Source organism: Ranitomeya variabilis, chromosome 3 (genome assembly GCF_051348905.1).
Source record: "Ranitomeya variabilis isolate aRanVar5 chromosome 3, aRanVar5.hap1, whole genome shotgun sequence".
In the NCBI taxonomy this organism is placed as follows: Eukaryota; Metazoa; Chordata; class Amphibia; order Anura; family Dendrobatidae; genus Ranitomeya; species Ranitomeya variabilis.
The window spans coordinates 565929894-565947625 of record NC_135234.1 but is presented as its reverse complement, the minus strand read 5'-3'; the positions used below and the strand labels follow the sequence as shown (position 1 = coordinate 565947625).

The following is a 17732-nucleotide window of genomic DNA, read 5'->3' as shown; positions in this document are numbered from 1 at the left end:
TACAGAAGTGGGATCCTCCCTTTCAATATAAAGCCAATGTCTTCAGAATGAAGCACATGACTTTTCTAATGAGTGTAAGCAAGTTACCAAAGTTACCTAGCCTTTAAGTCGGCTCATCATTTTTTACATTGATTTCCTATGGGGGAACGTAAAGGTTCTCCTGGTACCAGGGTGGCTGGCATCTATCATTATTTTCCTCCCATTAATATTGCTTTCAGAAAAGAGGTCGAGTGTCTCCAGTTCTTTCTCTGTAAGAACCACTGTATGATGTATGATCCTTGAAGATGTGTGTTGTAGGGACACAAGGCGTGACGACCTGGCTCTCAGTGATGTGTTATACTGTGATCTTCTGTCCCAGACTGATCTCATTCATGAAGGACTTTTCTGTGTTCTTCTCTGACCGTGTGATTTTATACAGCAAGGTTTATTTCTATTGTATTTGTAATAATTACCGCAGTGCACAGATTAGTAATGGAAGTATACCATTCTATCACTTCATATACGGGTCCTCCCATCTTACCTGGTCATAAACAGTAGGTACATTTTGTTTAAAAGGGTCTTTCTTTTTTATGATTGATCCTTGGGTTTTCAATACCAGATCACTGAGGGTCCGACACCTGGCACCGCAGCCCATCAGCTGTTCCCACCTCTTGCGGAGGATGGATGTACACAGTTGGGAATGAATGGTAGTGGATCTGTGGTAATCGGCAGCGGCTACTAAATAGTTGGTGGAGCTCTGCTACTGGTTATCCATCACTGGAACTTATAAGTTCAGTGACCGTGCCCGATGTCGGACCCCAAAGATCTGGTATTGATCACTTAGCCTAAGGATCATAGTATTGCAATATTCCTGTAGTTTTCTCTCCAGACTCCCCCATAAATATACACATTACTTGTCACCCATGATGCCAAAGGATCAGACATGGTACAATCCCTCAGGCCTCTGTGCACCATCAACAGGCTCCTGTACATATTACATCATCTTGAACCTTTTTTATGTGTAGAATGCAAAACAGACCAGAGTGACTGAGACCAGGTAGTAATATTAACTACATCATCTACGGTAGTAATTAACCTTTCACGTTCCATATTATGTCCTTGGGAGGTGGAGCAAGTGAACTCATATATATATTTTTTTCCCTTTCTTAGCTAGAGAATGAGGAAGATGCCTCGGAGACCCCAACTGCAGAGCAGCCATCAACCTCATCACAAGCTTCTCAAGCTTGCCAGACCACAGCCGCAGCTTCAGTAGATGCGTCTCCACCCCCGTACAGCAGCATTGTCGTGGACAGTGGTGTGGACACTGGTATGTATGGTGATACGCTGTGATCATCGCTGCCCATTCATGTGTATCGGCCATGTGGAAACCTTCTTTTCAGTCCAAGGAGAACTGAATTACTACATGAAACGTTTCACTGCATGATCCTTAATTTGTATAGCAATGTACAGCTCCTAGCATATGATTGCAGGTAGTATTAGTTGGAAGGGGACTACCCATCCCAACATGTGAGGAGCCCTTAAGGTGTCCTTTCCACCCTGTGGGGAACTGCAGCACAGCCCCATGCAAGCAAATGGGCCACCAGGAGTCCACTCCATAGCCGGCTGTTACAAAGCAGCAATATGAAGGAATTCAGAACTAAATCAGGACCCAACCATGATTGACATCCTAGTGATATGACCTCTCTTTTAGAAGATGAAAATATATCTTTTATGTGAACCTTTCACTAGGTCAAAAGTAACCAATTGTAGCTCATATTTTATTCCCTCTGCTCAACTGTGTATTCCATTTTTGTGTGTGTGTTCTTTGTAAATTTGCTCTGGCGGTATTAACTTTTTTGTCTAGTCTTACATTTTATGGTGTTTTTGAGTGTTAGTGGCTGACAGGATTTTTCTGTCTTTAGGTTATTCTGCATAATTACCCATTCAGCCACGAGTCCTAGTAAAGACCATAAAAATTAGCGCTAAATAAAAAGGCCCGTTTCTCTGTAACAGTATGGCGGAGTTGAGAAAACATAAGTCGGCAATACTCCGCCATTCTGTGTCCACCCCCACTGTGCCCTTCTTTGTAATGTCCGCCCCCCACAGTGCCCTTCTCTGTAATGTCCCCCCCACATTGCCGTTCTCTGTAACGTCCCTCCCCACATTGCCCTTCTCTGTAATGTCCCTACCCACATTGCCCTTCTCTGTAATGTCTCTCCCCACATTGCCCTTCTCTGTAATGTCCCCCCACATTGCCTTTCTCTGTAATGTCCCCCCCCACATTGCCCTTCTCTGTAATGTCCCCCCCCACATTGCCCTTCTCTGTAATGTCCCCACCCACATTGCCCTTCTCTGTAATGTCTCTCCCCACATTGCCCTTCTCTGTAATGTCCCCCCACATTGCCCTTCTCTGTAATGTCCCCCCCCACATTGCCCTTCTCTGTAATGTCCCCCCCCACATTGCCCTTCTCTGTAATGTCCCTACCCACATTGCCCTTCTCTGTAATGTCTCTCCCCACATTGCCCTTCTCTGTAATGTCCCCCCCACATTGCCCTTCTCTGTAATGTCTTCTCCACATGGCTCCTCTCCATACTATTCCCACATACCCCACAGGCCCTGCACCTCTGCATACTGCTCCTGGAGCGTTCACTGTTTCACGCTGTGTCCTTGCCTCTTCCGCGCTGCGACGCCTGCAATAGCAGCAGAGCGCTGCGGTCATGCCTTTGGGCCGGGCTGACGAGCGCTGCTCCGCTCTGTCCCAGCGCCAAAGTGTTTAACTGTATTTGTCTGAAAGATGAGAATTCAGTTGAACATGAAGAAGTGAGAACTGGAGTCACTCGGTTCTCTGGGGGCCCCATAACATCCTTCGGCGAGGTGTTCTTCATGCCTGATCTAGAAGGTGCTGCTGACCCCAGCGACCACCATATTATTATATTTTGGGAACTTCCCCTTAGTTCTTATTTTTAAATGTAGTCCGAAGCGTTTCCTGCGTTAGAGAGTTTCCTTATTACACAGAGTGAACCTAGATCTGTTAGGGTACCGTCACACAGTCACACTTTGATCGCTACGACGGTACGATCCGTGACGTTCCAGCGATATCCATACGATATCGCTGTGTCTGACACGCAGCAGCGATCAGGGATCCTGCTGAGAATCGTACGTCGTAGCAGATCGTTTGGAACTTTCTTTCGTCGCTGGATCTCCCGCTGACATCGCTGGATCGTTGTGTGTGACACCGATCCAGCGATGTGTTCGCTTGTAACCAGGGTAAACATCGGGTAACTAAGCGCAGGGCCGCGCTTAGTAACCCGATGTTTACCGTGGTTACCAGCGTAAAAGTAAAAAAAAAAAAACAGTACATACTCACATTCCGGTGTCTGTCCTCCGGCGTCTCAGCTTCTCTGCACTTTGAGCGCCGGCCTGCCAGAAAGCGAGCACAGCAGTGACGTCTGACGTCACCGCTGTGCTTTCCGGCTCTGCTGCTCACACAGTGGAGAGAAGCAGAACGCCGGGGGACAGACACCGGAATGTAAGTATGTACTGTTTGTTTTTTTTTACTTTTACGCTGGTAACCAGGGTAAACATCGGGTTACTAAGCGCGGCCCTGCGCTTAGTAACCCGATGTTTACCCTGGTTACCCGGGGACTTCGGCATCGCTCCAGCGCCGTGATTGCAACGTGTGACCGCAGTCTACGACGCTGGAGCGATAATCATACGACGCTGCGACGTCACGGATCGTGCCGTCGTAGCGTCCAAAGTGTGACTGTGTGACAGTACCTGTACCTGAGACTATAGGAGCACCTGCTGTGACTGCTTGTGTGTCCGGAGAATCATTGTTAGGAGCGGTGGGCTGCCCTGCACGGCCTGATGACACATGAATAATATGTCCGCTCTAGGATGGCTGTCTGGATGTCCTTCCTATTCATGAACAGAGGGCTCTTCAGTTCTGGCTGGTCTCTTCCAAGAAGACCAGATAATGGGCCGTTTCATTGGATGAAGATGGCACGGTTTGTTTAGCGGGCACAATGATTCTAGAAGACTGAATACATTGTTTCTTAGCTTGGCAATGTGAAATCTTCCATTTTATTATACCCGTGACTAGTGAGCTAGCTGTCAAGCGAAATCCTACGTCTCCGTACTGAGCCTTCATACGGTCCCATTCCTGACGTGCAGCAGTTTCTGTATAGCCCCATGGCACCATTGCACAGTAGTTCACCTATTAATACCACTTGTTGTAATGCTAGAACGTACGCTTGATGCTTTTAATCCTAGTTACCTTATGCTTGTAGTAAAATGACGCATTTTTCCTGTTTTTTCTTGGTAGAAGCACAGAATGAATTCTACCCTGTGCCGCCCCCTTATAGTGTGGCGACCACTCTTCCAACATATGACGAGGCTGAGAAGGCTAAGGCTGCGGCCATGGCCGCTGTCGCCGCTGAGGCCGCACAGAGGGTAAGTCGTTTTTCTGTTGGTTGCTTATTTTACATATTTTTTTTTTTTCTTGTAACATTTAATTATACGTTGATCTTTTTTTTTTCTAATTTAACCTGTGATGACACCGCACTAGACATAGACGCAAACTCTACACTGAAATGAATGGGACTGCAATGCACATACGTCCCTTCTGTTAAGAAATAGGCTTCACGTTCCTCATAATTCCGATCTAGCACCGCATATCGACCATTGCAGGGAGATTCCCAGGTGCCCCCCAGCATGGGTGCTATGTGGTGGTTCCTCTTTCTGCAGAAATAAGAGAACCCAGTTGATCCCGGTGAAACCTGTTTCTTGTTGATATTGATAGTCTGGATAAAAGACTGGACGTTCCTCTCCGTACATACAGTAGGGCGGGAGCCTGATTAGCCCAGCGCTGCATCGCTTCTTGCTTGCATTCCTTCTGTGTCTCGGCTGATGGACCCCCAGGCTCTGTAATACTTGTATTGCAGCATATATCCGTGCTATTCAGTATGTAAAAAATGACAAAAACCCTGATGATGATCTATATAAGTAGGGTCTGTCTGTGACTGTTTAGATCCAGAGGTTGACAGATTCGTCAGTATATTAATTACAGTAATTCTTGGCAGCCATGATGCTATTCTGAATATAAGTTTACGTTTCAGCTCCGATAGAAGCTTTCATTTGTCGCCAAAATGACAAATTTGCAATGTAATGATTAAATTGGAGAAAAGTAACAATTTTCAACTGGAAGATTTAAGCGAAGTTCAGACATTGAGAATTTACTGCAGATTTCTGATGCGGATTTCCCACACAGTAATTTACAAAATCCCGTTCACAGGTTACGGAAAGAAAAAAAAAAAAAAACTGCCCCAAAGTGAGAGCATTTCACATCTGCGGCGTGATCATTCTTGTGGACTTTCATCGCAGATTACACCATGTCCAGTGTTTTGTAATGGAGTAGAGTGAAATCAGCGGCAAATACACAGTGAAATTTGAAAAAAAAAACACTTGTCATGGGTTTGCTGTGACTTTGTGACCAAAACAGTGGATTTTTTTCCCCTAAACATGGCATTACACGCTTAGGAGCCTAGAAGAAAAAACAGCCCGTCCATATAGTATGTGTAATGGCTGCCATTCCCTGTGAACACGTTGGATTAAGAAATCATCCCAGAATATCAGTGTGTCCATGTAATTTTCCTTATTCCCAGCTATGTTTTAAAGCTAATCTATTTGTGGCTGTGTAAAAGTTAATTTAAGACCTAAATTATGAGTGCGCTCATCCTGTACTATAAATTGTGCTGTAAGCACTTATGTAATGTCTACTCCTCATAGTCGGCACACCCAGGAAAAGTGCTTTCCAATAAACAACAAGCCATAATTGGAATGAAATTATGTAAGAAACCGGGTGTAGGGTTGGCCTCCACATGTTGTGTAACATAATGGCTGAAGCCGCGCAGATAAATTTGTTTACTGTAAATGATATCCTTAACTCTGTACATAACCCCTTTCTCATGTACAGCACCATGGAATTAATGGTGCTATCTAAATAAATAAATAATAATAATGATGATGATGAGTGTGACACATGATAATATTAATAATAATTTTATTTATATAGCGCCAACATATTCCGCAGCGCTTTACAAGTTATAGAGGGGACTTGTACAGACAATAGACATTACAGCATAACAGAAATCACAGTTCAAAACAGATACCAGGAGGAATGAGGGCCCTGCTCGCAAGCTTACAAACTATGAGGAAAAGGGGAGACACGAGAGGTGGATGGTAACAATTGCTTTAGTTATTTGGACCAGCCATAGTGTAAGGCTCGGGTGTTCATGTAAAGCTGCATGAACCAGTTAACAGCCTAAGTATGTAGCAGTACAGACACAGAGGCTATTGAATGCATAAAGTGTATGAGAACACGATGCGAGGAACCTGATTATGTTTTTTTTTTTTAAATTTATTTATTTATTTTTTTTATTAGGCCACACAGGGATAGTTAGGTTAATGCGTTGAGGCGGTAGGCCAGTCTGAACAAATGAGTTTTTAGGGCACGCTTAAAACTGTGGGGATTGGGGATTAATCGTATTAACCTAGGTAGTGCATTCCAAAGAATCGGCGCAGCACACGTAAAGTCTTGGAGACGGGAGTGGGAGGTTCTGATTATTGAGGATGCTAACCTGAGGTCATTAGCGGAGCGGAGGGCACGGGTAGGGTGGTAGACTGAGACCAGAGAGGAGATGTAGGGTGGTGCTGAGCCATGGAGTGCTTTGTGGATGAGGTTAGTAGTTTTGTACTGGATTCTGGAGTGTATGGGTAGCCAGTGTAATGACTGGCACAAGGTAGAGGCATCGGTGTAACGGTTGGTGAGGAATATGATCCTGGCAGCAGCATTCAGGACAGATTGGAGCGGGGAGAGTTTGGTAAGAGGGAGGCCGATTAGTAGAGAGTTACAATAGTCCAGACGAGAATGAATAAGTGAGACAGTAAGAGTTTTTGCAGAGTCGAAAGTAAGAAAAGGGCGAATTCTAGAAATATTTTTGAGATGCAGATAAGAAGAGCGAGCCAGTGATCGGATGTGGGGGGTGAATGAAAGCTCGGAATCAAGGATGACCCCAAGGCAGCGGGCATGTTGCTTGGGAGTAATGGTGGAACCGCACACGGAGATGGCGATGTCAGGCAAAGGTAGGTTAGTAGAGGGAGAGAACACAAGGAGTTCAGTTTTTGACAGGTTCAGTTTCAGATAGAGGGAGGACATGATGTTAGAGACAGCGGTAAGACAATCACTGGTGTTTTCTAAGAAGGTCAGAGTGAAAGCAGGAGAAGCAGTGTATAATTGTGTGTCGTCAGCATAGAGGTGGTACTGGAAACCAAATCTACTGATTGTTTGTCCAATAGGGGCAGTATACAAAGAGAAGAGGAGAGGGTCTAGGACTGATCCTTGAGGAACCCCAACAGTAAGGGCAAGGGGAGAGGAGGAAGAACCACAAAACATACAGTGAAGGATCGGTCAGAGAGATAGGAGGAGAACCAAGAGAGAACGGTGTCCTTGATGCCAATGGAGCGGAGCATAGTGAGGAGGAGCTGATGATCCACAGTGTCGAATGCTGCGGAAAGATCCAAGAGAATTAGCATGGAGTAGTGACCATTAGATTTAGCTGTTAGTAGGTCATTAGAGACTTTAGTGAGGGCAGTTTCAGTAGAGTGTAAAGAGCGGAAGCCAGATTGAAGAGGGTCGAGAAGAGAGTTATCTGAGAGATAGCGGGTAAGACGGGAGTGGACGAGGCGTTCCAGGAGTTTAGAGATGAAGGGAAGATTAGAGACAGGTCTATAATTAGCGGCACAGTTTTGTGCCGCTAATCTACAGCTGGCCATATTAAGAAGCAATGGGACATATGTTGGATAGGCTGGTGGCCCACAACCTCTCGGCCGCTAGTGTTATAGACCACATATAAACACTCTAGTATACAGAAGTCATAAAATACAGAAACTGTTGTTTATAACCTCCAATAATCTGGGGAAAACGGTCTCCTGTTTTTCTCTAGTTCTAGTGTCTATGGTCGCTTTTAGAACTTGTTAGATATTAGCAGCTAATTTGTTTAAAGGGGTTCTCAAAGAATGTCATAAAATGGCCCCTGTCACGTAATTCAGAGGGCAGCCCGTCCTAGTCACATAAGGATGGGCTGCAGTCTGATGGAACTTCACTCCCGAGACCTGTGTCTCTCCAATGTCAGAAGACAAGTATCATGAACGCACATATTGGAGCTGCTGGAGACGTGTGTGACAGGAGAAGAAACTAGGCGCTATAGAGTTTAAGTCCTCTTTTTCTCAGAAGAGGCAATCTTGCCTTACGCAGGCATGTACTATGGAGGACAGAGAATGAACTTCAATCCAATATTGCAGCCAGCATGCAGCCAGCGGGTAATAATAATAATAATAATTTTTATTTATATAGCGCCAACATATTCCGCAGCGCTTTACAACTTAAGGAAAGGGTTAATCAAACATCCGAAAACCCCACCCCTATGGCTGAAAATTGTTCCCTCCAAATTCAGGTGACAGAGTCCCTTTAAGTCCTCTTTTTCTCAGAAGAGGCAATTTGCATAGAAGAAGAAATAAATCTTCTCATGGGCTGACTGAGAGCAGAGACTGGAGAAAAAAATCTTTGTGCTCAGTCAGCTGAGAAGAAGGAATAATTTTCTTCTGTTGCACACTTGTTCAGTAGCTTCGGTATGTGTGCTTACGATACTGGTCTTCTGTCAGTTGAGACACAGGTCTTAGGAGTTGTGCTTCTTCAGACTGCAGCTCATCTTGACATGACTAGGATGGCTTCTGTTTGAATTATGTAACGGAGGCCATTTTATTATATTCTTGGAGAACCCATTTAAGTTGTAAATGCTAACCATTAAAAGGTTTGGCCCACCATTACAAATCACATGCACAGCATACATCAAAAGAAAGCGAAAAGTATTTGCAGTTTACTTGGTGTAAAAAAAAAAAAAAAAAGAAAAAAAAAGTGATGTTTGGGGATATTATTTTTGATATTCCTACACTCAATGTTAAAACTAACCAACCCTTAAAATTATGGACTGGTCATGTCTTTGTCAGTAGGCAAACTTACAAAATCAGCAAGGGATCAAATAATTATTTGCTTCACTGTATATAGTAGTGTTCAAAATAATAGCAGTCCAATATGACAACCAGATTAAACACTGTTTTTGTTATAAATTAATTACCACATGTTAAACAATTTACCAGTTGCAGTAGATACTAAGAAAACCAACAGATTGGGCATTCATGACCTGCAGGTTTTTGAGTCTTGTGTATTAGAATAATTAATTGAAATGAGGTGTGTTCAAAATAATAGCAGTGTAGAGTTCAATTAGTGAGGTCAATCATTCTGTGAAGAAACGGGTGTGAATCAGGTGGCCATTATTTAAGAGTGAAGCCAGGACATGTTGTACATGCATTTCTCCTTAAAAGCCTGAGCCATTCGAGACATTGTTCAGAAGAACAGCATACTTTGATTAAAAAGTTGATTGGAGAGGGTAAAACTTATAAAGAAGTGCAGACAATGATAGGCTGTTCAGCTAAAATGGTCTCAAATGCTTTAAAATGGAAAGCCAGCGAGACGTGGTAGAAAACGGAAGCCTACCATTCGAATGGATGGAAGAAAAGCTAGAACGGCAAATACTCAGCCAATGATCAGCTCCAGGATGATCAAAGACCGTCTCAAGTTACCAGTGAGTACTGTGACCATTACAATTTGCCAAAGAACACATCAACTGACCTAAAGCGAAATGGAGAAACATTTTGTGGACTGAAGTAAGTAAAATGGTTCTTTTTGGATCCAAAGGGCTGCAAATGTTTGTCAGACGACCCCCAAACCCTGCCACAGAACGCTATGAAGACAGTGAAGCATGGTGGTGCCAGCATCATGATATGTGCTTGTATATCTCTTACTAAGGTGCCGGACCTATTTACCACATACCAGGGATCATGGACCAGTTTGCGTGTATTAAAATGCTTGAAGAGGTCATGTTGCCTTATGCTGAAGAGGATATGCCCTTGAAATGGGTGTTTCAACAAGACCACGACCCCAAACACACCAGTAAAACGAGCAAAATCTTGGTTCCAGTCCAACAAAACTGAGGTTATGGAGTGGCCAGCCCAATCCCCGGACCTTAATCCGATAGAACACTTGTTTGGTGACATTAAAAATGCCGTTTCTGAGGAAAAGCCAACAAATGCCAAAAAATTGTGGGATGTAGTGAAAGCACCTGGGCTGGAATAACAGGTGACAGGTGCCAGAAGTTGGTTGACTCTATGTGGTGACAGGTGCCAGAAGTTGGTTGACTCTATGTGGTGACAGGTGCCAGAAGTTGGTTGACTCTATGCGGTGACAGGTGCCAGAAGTTGGTTGACTCACAGAGATGTGAAGCAGTTCTAAAAAACTGTGGCTATACAACTAAATATTAGGTTACTGATTCACAGGAATGCTGAATCTACAAAAAAGTACATATAGTGCGTTTGTAAAGACAAATGCAGACACTGCTATTTTTTTTGAACAGCCCATTGTTAATTTTTTTGTTCTTTTCGGTAAAGTAGTTCAATTCTATACATTTCTCCATGTTCTGAAGCAGAAAGCAGTGTGCAATGTTCCCAATGCATAGAAATAAAAACTAGAATAAAGACTTTATTAACTCATGTTTTTGAAGTCACTGCTCTTTTGCACACTGCTGTAAAGGCAAAATATAGCCATTTATGGGAAAAATACTTGTTGGCTTTATTTAGCCCTGTATTAACTTTGTTATAATAAATTGGTTTCTAATGCAAGTAACGTCCCTTTAAGTGCAGTTTTAGTGTAAGAAAAGTTTTAATTTGAATTGCCGAAATCTTCCTCCTTCTCGTCCTTGTTTGCTGGCCACAATGAAACTCCCGGTAATAGATGTGACAGATCTAAGTACCCAATATAGTGGCGCTGGGATGGTGTTCTCCTGTTATGTGCGTGTTCTGTTCCGGCAGCTCTCGACTCGATTGTGGTTGTAGAGCACATTACTTCAGGCTGTTATCTGGTAATGTTGTTTTATGCCTTGTGAGAGCAGTACTTAGCGCTATCTCCTTCTATGAGCCCATTTCAGCACACGGGGAGTTGTTCTAGACCGTCTCAGTCTGTCAGCCCGGCTCAATTACACAGTATGAAATGGTTTTCTCTCGAGTGAGATAAAGAGAGCGGCGTCTGATGAGTTGCTGTACTTAAGCGCCTTTACAATGCAAAACGAAAGCCGCAAAGTCGAATTTCTGTCTTTTTACCACTTTTTTCTGGTTATCTACTTTTGTTATTACTCATACACATCATTATATTATGTTCTACTACCACACACAGGGTTAACTGCTCCTACAATCTGATGGTAGATATTCCGGAGAGTCTGGTAATCCAGCCCAGATCTGAAATCTAATGTGCATTTTTATCACAAAATAGAAAAAATATAGGTTTTTTTTAGTCCTGTAAGGCTGGTTTCACACTTGCGTTTTGATCTGCAGCGTTTTAAAAAAAAACGCATGTGGTGAAAAAACGCATGTAAATGCGGCAAAACACCGCGTTTTTTAGACGCATGCGTTTTTGCATGCAGAAAAAAAAAATGAGGCGTTTTGCGGCGTTTACATGCGTTTTTTCCAGCGTTTGCGTTTTTTAAACGCATGCTGAGAAGTGTGTGACAGCTGCCAATCATCAAAATCAACTAGAAAACCCACTGAAAACAGAAATAGCTAGGGTTAGGGTTAGGATCCCTAGGGTTAGGGTTAGGATCCCTAGGGTTACTAGGGATCCTAACCTTAGGGTTAGGGTTTTCTTGTTTTTTCTTGTGTTTTTCTAAAAAAACGCATGCGTTTTTAACGCAAACAAACGCATGTGCTTAAAAACGCATGCGTTTACATAGACAGCAATGCATTTTTTTGCCGCAAATAAACGCATGCGTTTTTTTGCGGCAAAAAACGCCGCTAGAAATTACTACATATTGCATTTCTGCAAATGAACGCACGCGTCAAACGCATGCGTTGCCGAAAACGCGTCAAAACGCACGCTAAAAAACGCATGCGTTTTTTAATGTTAAATGGCCACTGTCACCCCCTCCAGCCATTATAAACTAAAAGAGCCACCTTGTGCAGCAGTAATGCTGCATTCTAACAAGGTGGCTCTTTTAGTTTTTGATTCAGTTAATCCCTCAATAAAGCGTTTTAAAGTTTGCCACAAATACCTGACTTTGTACCTGGAGGCGGTCCGAAGCCTCCTCTATGAATCTCCCAACTGCCGTCACTCTTCTCTTCAGGGGTGATGGTCGCCGCCCCCTTCGCGCTGTTTCTTCTTAAATCCGGTGCCTGCGCTGTGCGTGCCTGCCTGGGGCAGGCGCAGTCTTCATTGTCAGTCACAGCTCAGATGCCGGGTGCCTGACTGCGCCTGTGCGGGCAGTGCGGCCACCCTGTTGCTGAATCCCCGCCCCGCACTGTGTTATTCATTAAGCACAGTGCGGGACTGGCATTCCTGGGCATGCGCACCTCGCTGTTCAGGCGCTCCCCCATCTCGGACACTCCCCCTGCTCCCCCGCCTTCCAGCATTGTTATTTGCGGCTGCCTCATTACAAACGCTGGTGAGGATTAGTGTATATTGCGGCAACCTGCATCTGAGCTGTGACTGACAATGAAGACTGCGCCTGCCCCAGGCAGGCACGCACAGCGCAGGCGCCGGATTTAAGAAGAAACAGCGCGAAGGGGGCGGCGACCATCGCCCCTGAAGAGAAGAGTGACGGCAGTTGGGAGATTCACCGAGGAGGCTTCGGACCGCCTCCAGGTACAAAGTCAGGTATTTGTGGCAAACTTTAAAACGCTTTATTGAGGGATTAACTGAATCAAAAACTAAAAGAGCCACCTTGTTAGAATGCAGCATTACTGCTGCACAAGGTGACTCTTTTAGTTTATAACGGCTGGAGGGGGTGACAGTGGCCCTTTAAGTATAGAAAAAAAAACGCATGCGTTTTTTAGCGCTAAAACGCTGCAGATCAAAACGCAAGTGTGAAACCAGCCTAAGCCAAAACCAGGAGTGGGTGATAAATACAGAAGTGGTGCATATGTTTCTATTATACTTTTCCTCTATTTGTTCCACTCCTGGTTTTGGCTTACAGATACTGAGGTAAAATACTGACCAAATACTTCTAGTGTGACGGCAGCCTGAGAGGGCCGACTTCATCCGGACAACAGTTGTTGCATCAGACCTTTCGAGAAGCCAGATCACAAATTTTGGGTATGAAATTTTGTGTAAGAAACCGATGCATAAAGGATTGCCCATTGCTATGGGATGGTTCACATTTATAAGGCACATCCATTGTTGATCCTTTAAAGAAGCAGATTAAAAAACATTACATGTTGCCTTTTTTGATCCAGATCATTGGTTTGCAGTAGAAACTAGTGAAAATTCAGAATGGCTGGTACCAGTGTGACAACTGATGATGATTATTCAGCCATAAGAAATCTGTTCCATATGGCCTGGATATATGGAAACCAGGCATCGTTGGTTATTAAATCATATTTTCTATGAAGATTTCTTTTTTTTTTTTTTGGGGTGGTGGTACTTTATTTTTTTTTTTTAATATAACATAACATTTTTGAAGTTTTACGAGGCAGTTAATGTACTAATGATTGTCCTGAAAATTTGATAATTTAGCATAAAAGTTTACCTATGCTAAATTAAATGTACATGACCAGTGTGGTATCAGATTAATATGTTGGTGTGCTAATCTGCCTATTGCTGCCAACAACCATTTCCCTGATTTTGACATTTGGATGTAATTTTTTTTTTTTTTTTTTTGGTGTGGGGTAAGGGGGGGGGGGGGGGGATTACAATGGGGACATCACACACATCTTGGAAATGTTATTTTATGATCCAGTAGATCCAGCATGACCCCATAGGAAAGCTTTTCTGATGACTCATGTACATTCACAGACTCTTCCCAGACTTGGCTGATTTTGGTAGGTTTTAAGCTTGCTATAGACCTTTAGTAGCTGTTGGCTGATTGGTTATTCTTAATTACCGTAACTCCGCATACACATGCACACCCAGTTTTGCTGAGCTGGACATCACTGATAGCAGTTCCTCTCTAGACAAAGCCACCAAAAGAAACAAAAATTAGCATAGACCCTACAACAAGTAAATGACTAAATAATAATACATGTAAATCACATGGGGGTACTTGGTTAGCTCTATTATTCACGATGACTGTCGTATGACGTATGGTAAGGTTTTAATACTAGACAAGTTAGGACTGTCCCGTTGAGTACACCTTATCGTGGTTGGATGGCTTTTATGTGGTTTTTTTTTTGTTTTTTTTTTTTTTTTTAAATCAAAATAACTTTAACTATGTACCCTTTGGTATCTACTTGTATTGTTACCACTTATTTATTTGTTGTAGGGTCTATGCTCTTTTTTTTTTTTTTTTTAAGTTGGCTTTTGTCTGTGAAATGGCCACAGTGTGAATGTGATCTTACACTTTGCACGTATACTTGCTTATCGTACTGGCTCAGGTTTTGAGGGTATGTTCCCACGGTCAGTATTAGGCAGCGCTTTGGTTACAGCACATGTCCGCTCCGTCCAAAGCGCTGCCGGCTTTTGAATGCAGGTGATTTCACATGTGTTCATTGAACCATGCGGAATCACAGCGCCTAATACATTGGACGGGAAATTTATCTTGCGGAGACAGAGCATCTCCACAAGATAAATAGACATGCTGCAGTCTCGAAAGACGCGCCACATGTCTGTCTCCGCAGGCAAGCCGGAGGCGTCCGTGCACGCATAGTGGGCATGGGATTTCTAGAAATTCCATCCACTATAACATCTGGCTCTTCGGGTTGGACGCTGTGGATGTACCCAGCGTCCAACCCGCAGCGTTTCCTGACCGTGGGAACATACCCTAAATTGTCATCTCTGTAGAACAAATGGATCAGGCATGTAAATTTCAACACACTCAGTCTTATGTATCCTTTGACATAGGCTGAGCAAACTTTGGCAAGTCACCTAATGTACTTGATGGTTGGTTGCTACTGCTGATATTGGCAGGTCCAGGTGGCCCTAATCTGAACAGTATGAGCACCTTTTAGTTCTGACATCCTCATATCAATTTTGAGGGATTGTAGTAATAAATTAGGATCACAGCTGAGCCCAGTAATTAACATTAGCGGTAATGGTATAGCTGCTGTCATGTCAATAAGGGCTGAGGGCAGAGGCAGAGAGGCAACGCTGGAGTAGCAGGCATATAAATAAGATGAAAACCCCCCTCAATACTTATGGCCATTTTCCGGCCTATCGCATCATCCCCCGTAGACTTGGTGTGAGGCTGCCCATATAAAATGTTAGCACCCGAATGGCATCTACTGGGTCATACTGATAACTCCATGGTGTATAAGCCCCATAGTAAGAGCATTACCATCCAATATCTGCTGGTTGGAACTTTTAATCACCGATTTCTCTGCCTTTAGTGGGCAGTGAAATGAGTTTATCTGACAATTGCTTCTGAAATGTTGCGTATCTTGGGAGATGGTGCAAATTCCTTACTCTCTGATTAGGTAATTGACCTTTCAGCATATCTTATTAATATGTACACCCTTACTTTCTGAGTCTTTGGTATAACTTCTCATTATCTTTATTTTCATGTTTTCTGTAATAATAATGTGAAATCATCTGAAGGCTGCGAAACTGGTAAATTGTTTGCTTCCTTCTAGGTCAGTGACCTAACTGCTTCAGTTCTTTTGTCTTGTGTCTTTGTTTTACATGCTAAGCACGGCCAAATTAGAGAGTCTAGAAGTCTGTTTGATGAAATATTCCTCAGTCCTTCCGAGGTATGGAACCATTTTAGACTTTGATATCAATGTCTTTCATGCTGAGATGTGAACGTTCTCTCTTTTTCCATCTGTTGTTATTAAAAGCTTGGATAATGAATTGTCCTCCATAGCTTATTGCATGGTAATGATTTCCTTTGTCTTGCTGCTCTCTTCTCTTATTAAGCGCCCTACCTTCAAGAGGACTTGTTAGGATGGTATAAAGAATTCATCCTTATCTATCACAAGCGTTCTGGCTTTGTCTTCAATTATGATGAATGGGTCTGGTGTCAGTCAGTCTGAGAATCGGGATGTGTAGGCGTAGCTCTTGGTAATGAGCTCAATTTCATACAAGAAGATTTTTTTAATAAGTTGGAAAGTCTTGCAGTGACCTGATTCTTCCTTTTTGTCATTAGTAAGACAAGGAAAAACCCTTACATCACAAAACGTGATCTGAGAATAGACTGATGTGTCACCGGTCTGAGCCTCTGCCTACAGACAAATACTTATGCGGCCCCCATTGTATATGAGGACTATTAGCAACATATACAAATTTAAAAAAATGTACAAATTGACTTTCTGCTGTTTTGCGAAAGGAGGTGAATTTAAAGGGAACCTGTCACCTTGGACAATGTTATTTACTAGTAGATTATAGCATTAATGTGCAGAGAATGGCTACCAGAAGAAATGAATTTATTTCTTCCTGGTAGCGGCTAAATTTCATTTATAGAATTGATGCAGGGAGAGATTAACGTACAGCTCAGTATACTGTGTGTGTCCGCTATAAGCATGCCTCACACTTTGACCGACAGCTCTCGAAATGCTACAAAACCGGCTTTCAATCGTCGTGCCGGGGCGTGCCTACAATATAGCGAGCGGTGACTGCAATTGCTTTCTGCACTGCCTTATAACTGAAAGCTGCTGGCCTCCAGGAGGAAATCTGCAGGTTTTCCAAGGTGACAGGTTCCCTTTAAATACCTCAACATAACTATTATAATAAGTGGTTTGTCTAAATTCCCCCCAAAATTCCACTTTTAATGACTATAGAAGTCTCAGAATTATTCAACTTTTTTGTGACAAGCGTCATTAGTACTGACTAGAGAACCCTTTGGTTGTTATGGCTAATGATGAGCGAGTGTGCTCATTACTCGAGATTTCTGAGCATGCTCGGGTGTTCTCCGAGTCTCTTGGGCGTGCTCGTAGATTGTTTGGGTCCCTGCAGCTGCATGATTTGCGACAGCTAGACAGCCTGACTACATGCAGGGATTGCCTAACAAAAAGGGATCCCCTGCATGTGTTCAGGTTGTCTAACAGCCGCAAATCATGCAGCTGCGGGGACCCAAACATAATATACGAGCTCGCCCAAGAGACTCGGAGAACACCCGAGCATGCTCAGAAAACTCGAGTAACGAGCACACTCGCTCATCACTAGTTATGACCTATGGTACTGCAAACTTGATGCTTCACTCCTTCCTGCTGGGCAATGGTCTCCAGTTCAGTAATAATCTTGGATTGTCAAAAGTGGTTCACAAAGTTGTGAAGCAATCATAGCTTTGCTCAAGAAAGGAAACAGAAGAAGATGTTCAACATTTCAAATTTAAATGAACACTGTCTGCACTAACTGGAGGCGGCAGAAAGAGTAAGCAGCCATCGGCTTCCAGGAGATTCCTGAGGAGAGAGGTGGTCAAATCCTTTCCACCCCCGAGTTGATTTCGAGAGATCTGCAGCAAGATTTGGTGGCAGCTTGCTTCAGTTTGCACAGTAATTTGCATACTGAACATTTTCCTAATCTCCAACATGTTCCCCACCCCCCAGATGCACAAGAAAAGTCCCCTCCAATTTGCTTAAAACCATATAAATGAGCCACAGAATTTTTGTGATTCTGTTCTATGGAGCGATTAAACAAAACTGGAACTTTTCAGGCCAATGG

At 43.3% G+C, this 17732-nt stretch overlaps 1 protein-coding gene across 2 annotated transcripts in view; it reads left to right on the top strand.

Annotated features, from left to right (window-relative positions):
* The window catches only part of NDFIP2 (Nedd4 family interacting protein 2), a 112854-nt gene that overhangs the window by 27965 nt on the left and 67157 nt on the right, over nucleotides 1–17732 (top strand). Inside the window, exons 2-4 of one of the 2 annotated variants that reach the window (XM_077297184.1) lie at nucleotides 1150–1306; nucleotides 4305–4432; nucleotides 15764–15823. In XM_077297184.1, coding sequence (XP_077153299.1) covers nucleotides 1150–1306; nucleotides 4305–4432; nucleotides 15764–15823 — 345 coding nt within the window. The remainder of the gene's footprint in view (nucleotides 1–1149; nucleotides 1307–4304; nucleotides 4433–15763; nucleotides 15824–17732) is intronic. The other variant, XM_077297185.1, reaches the window with a different exon arrangement.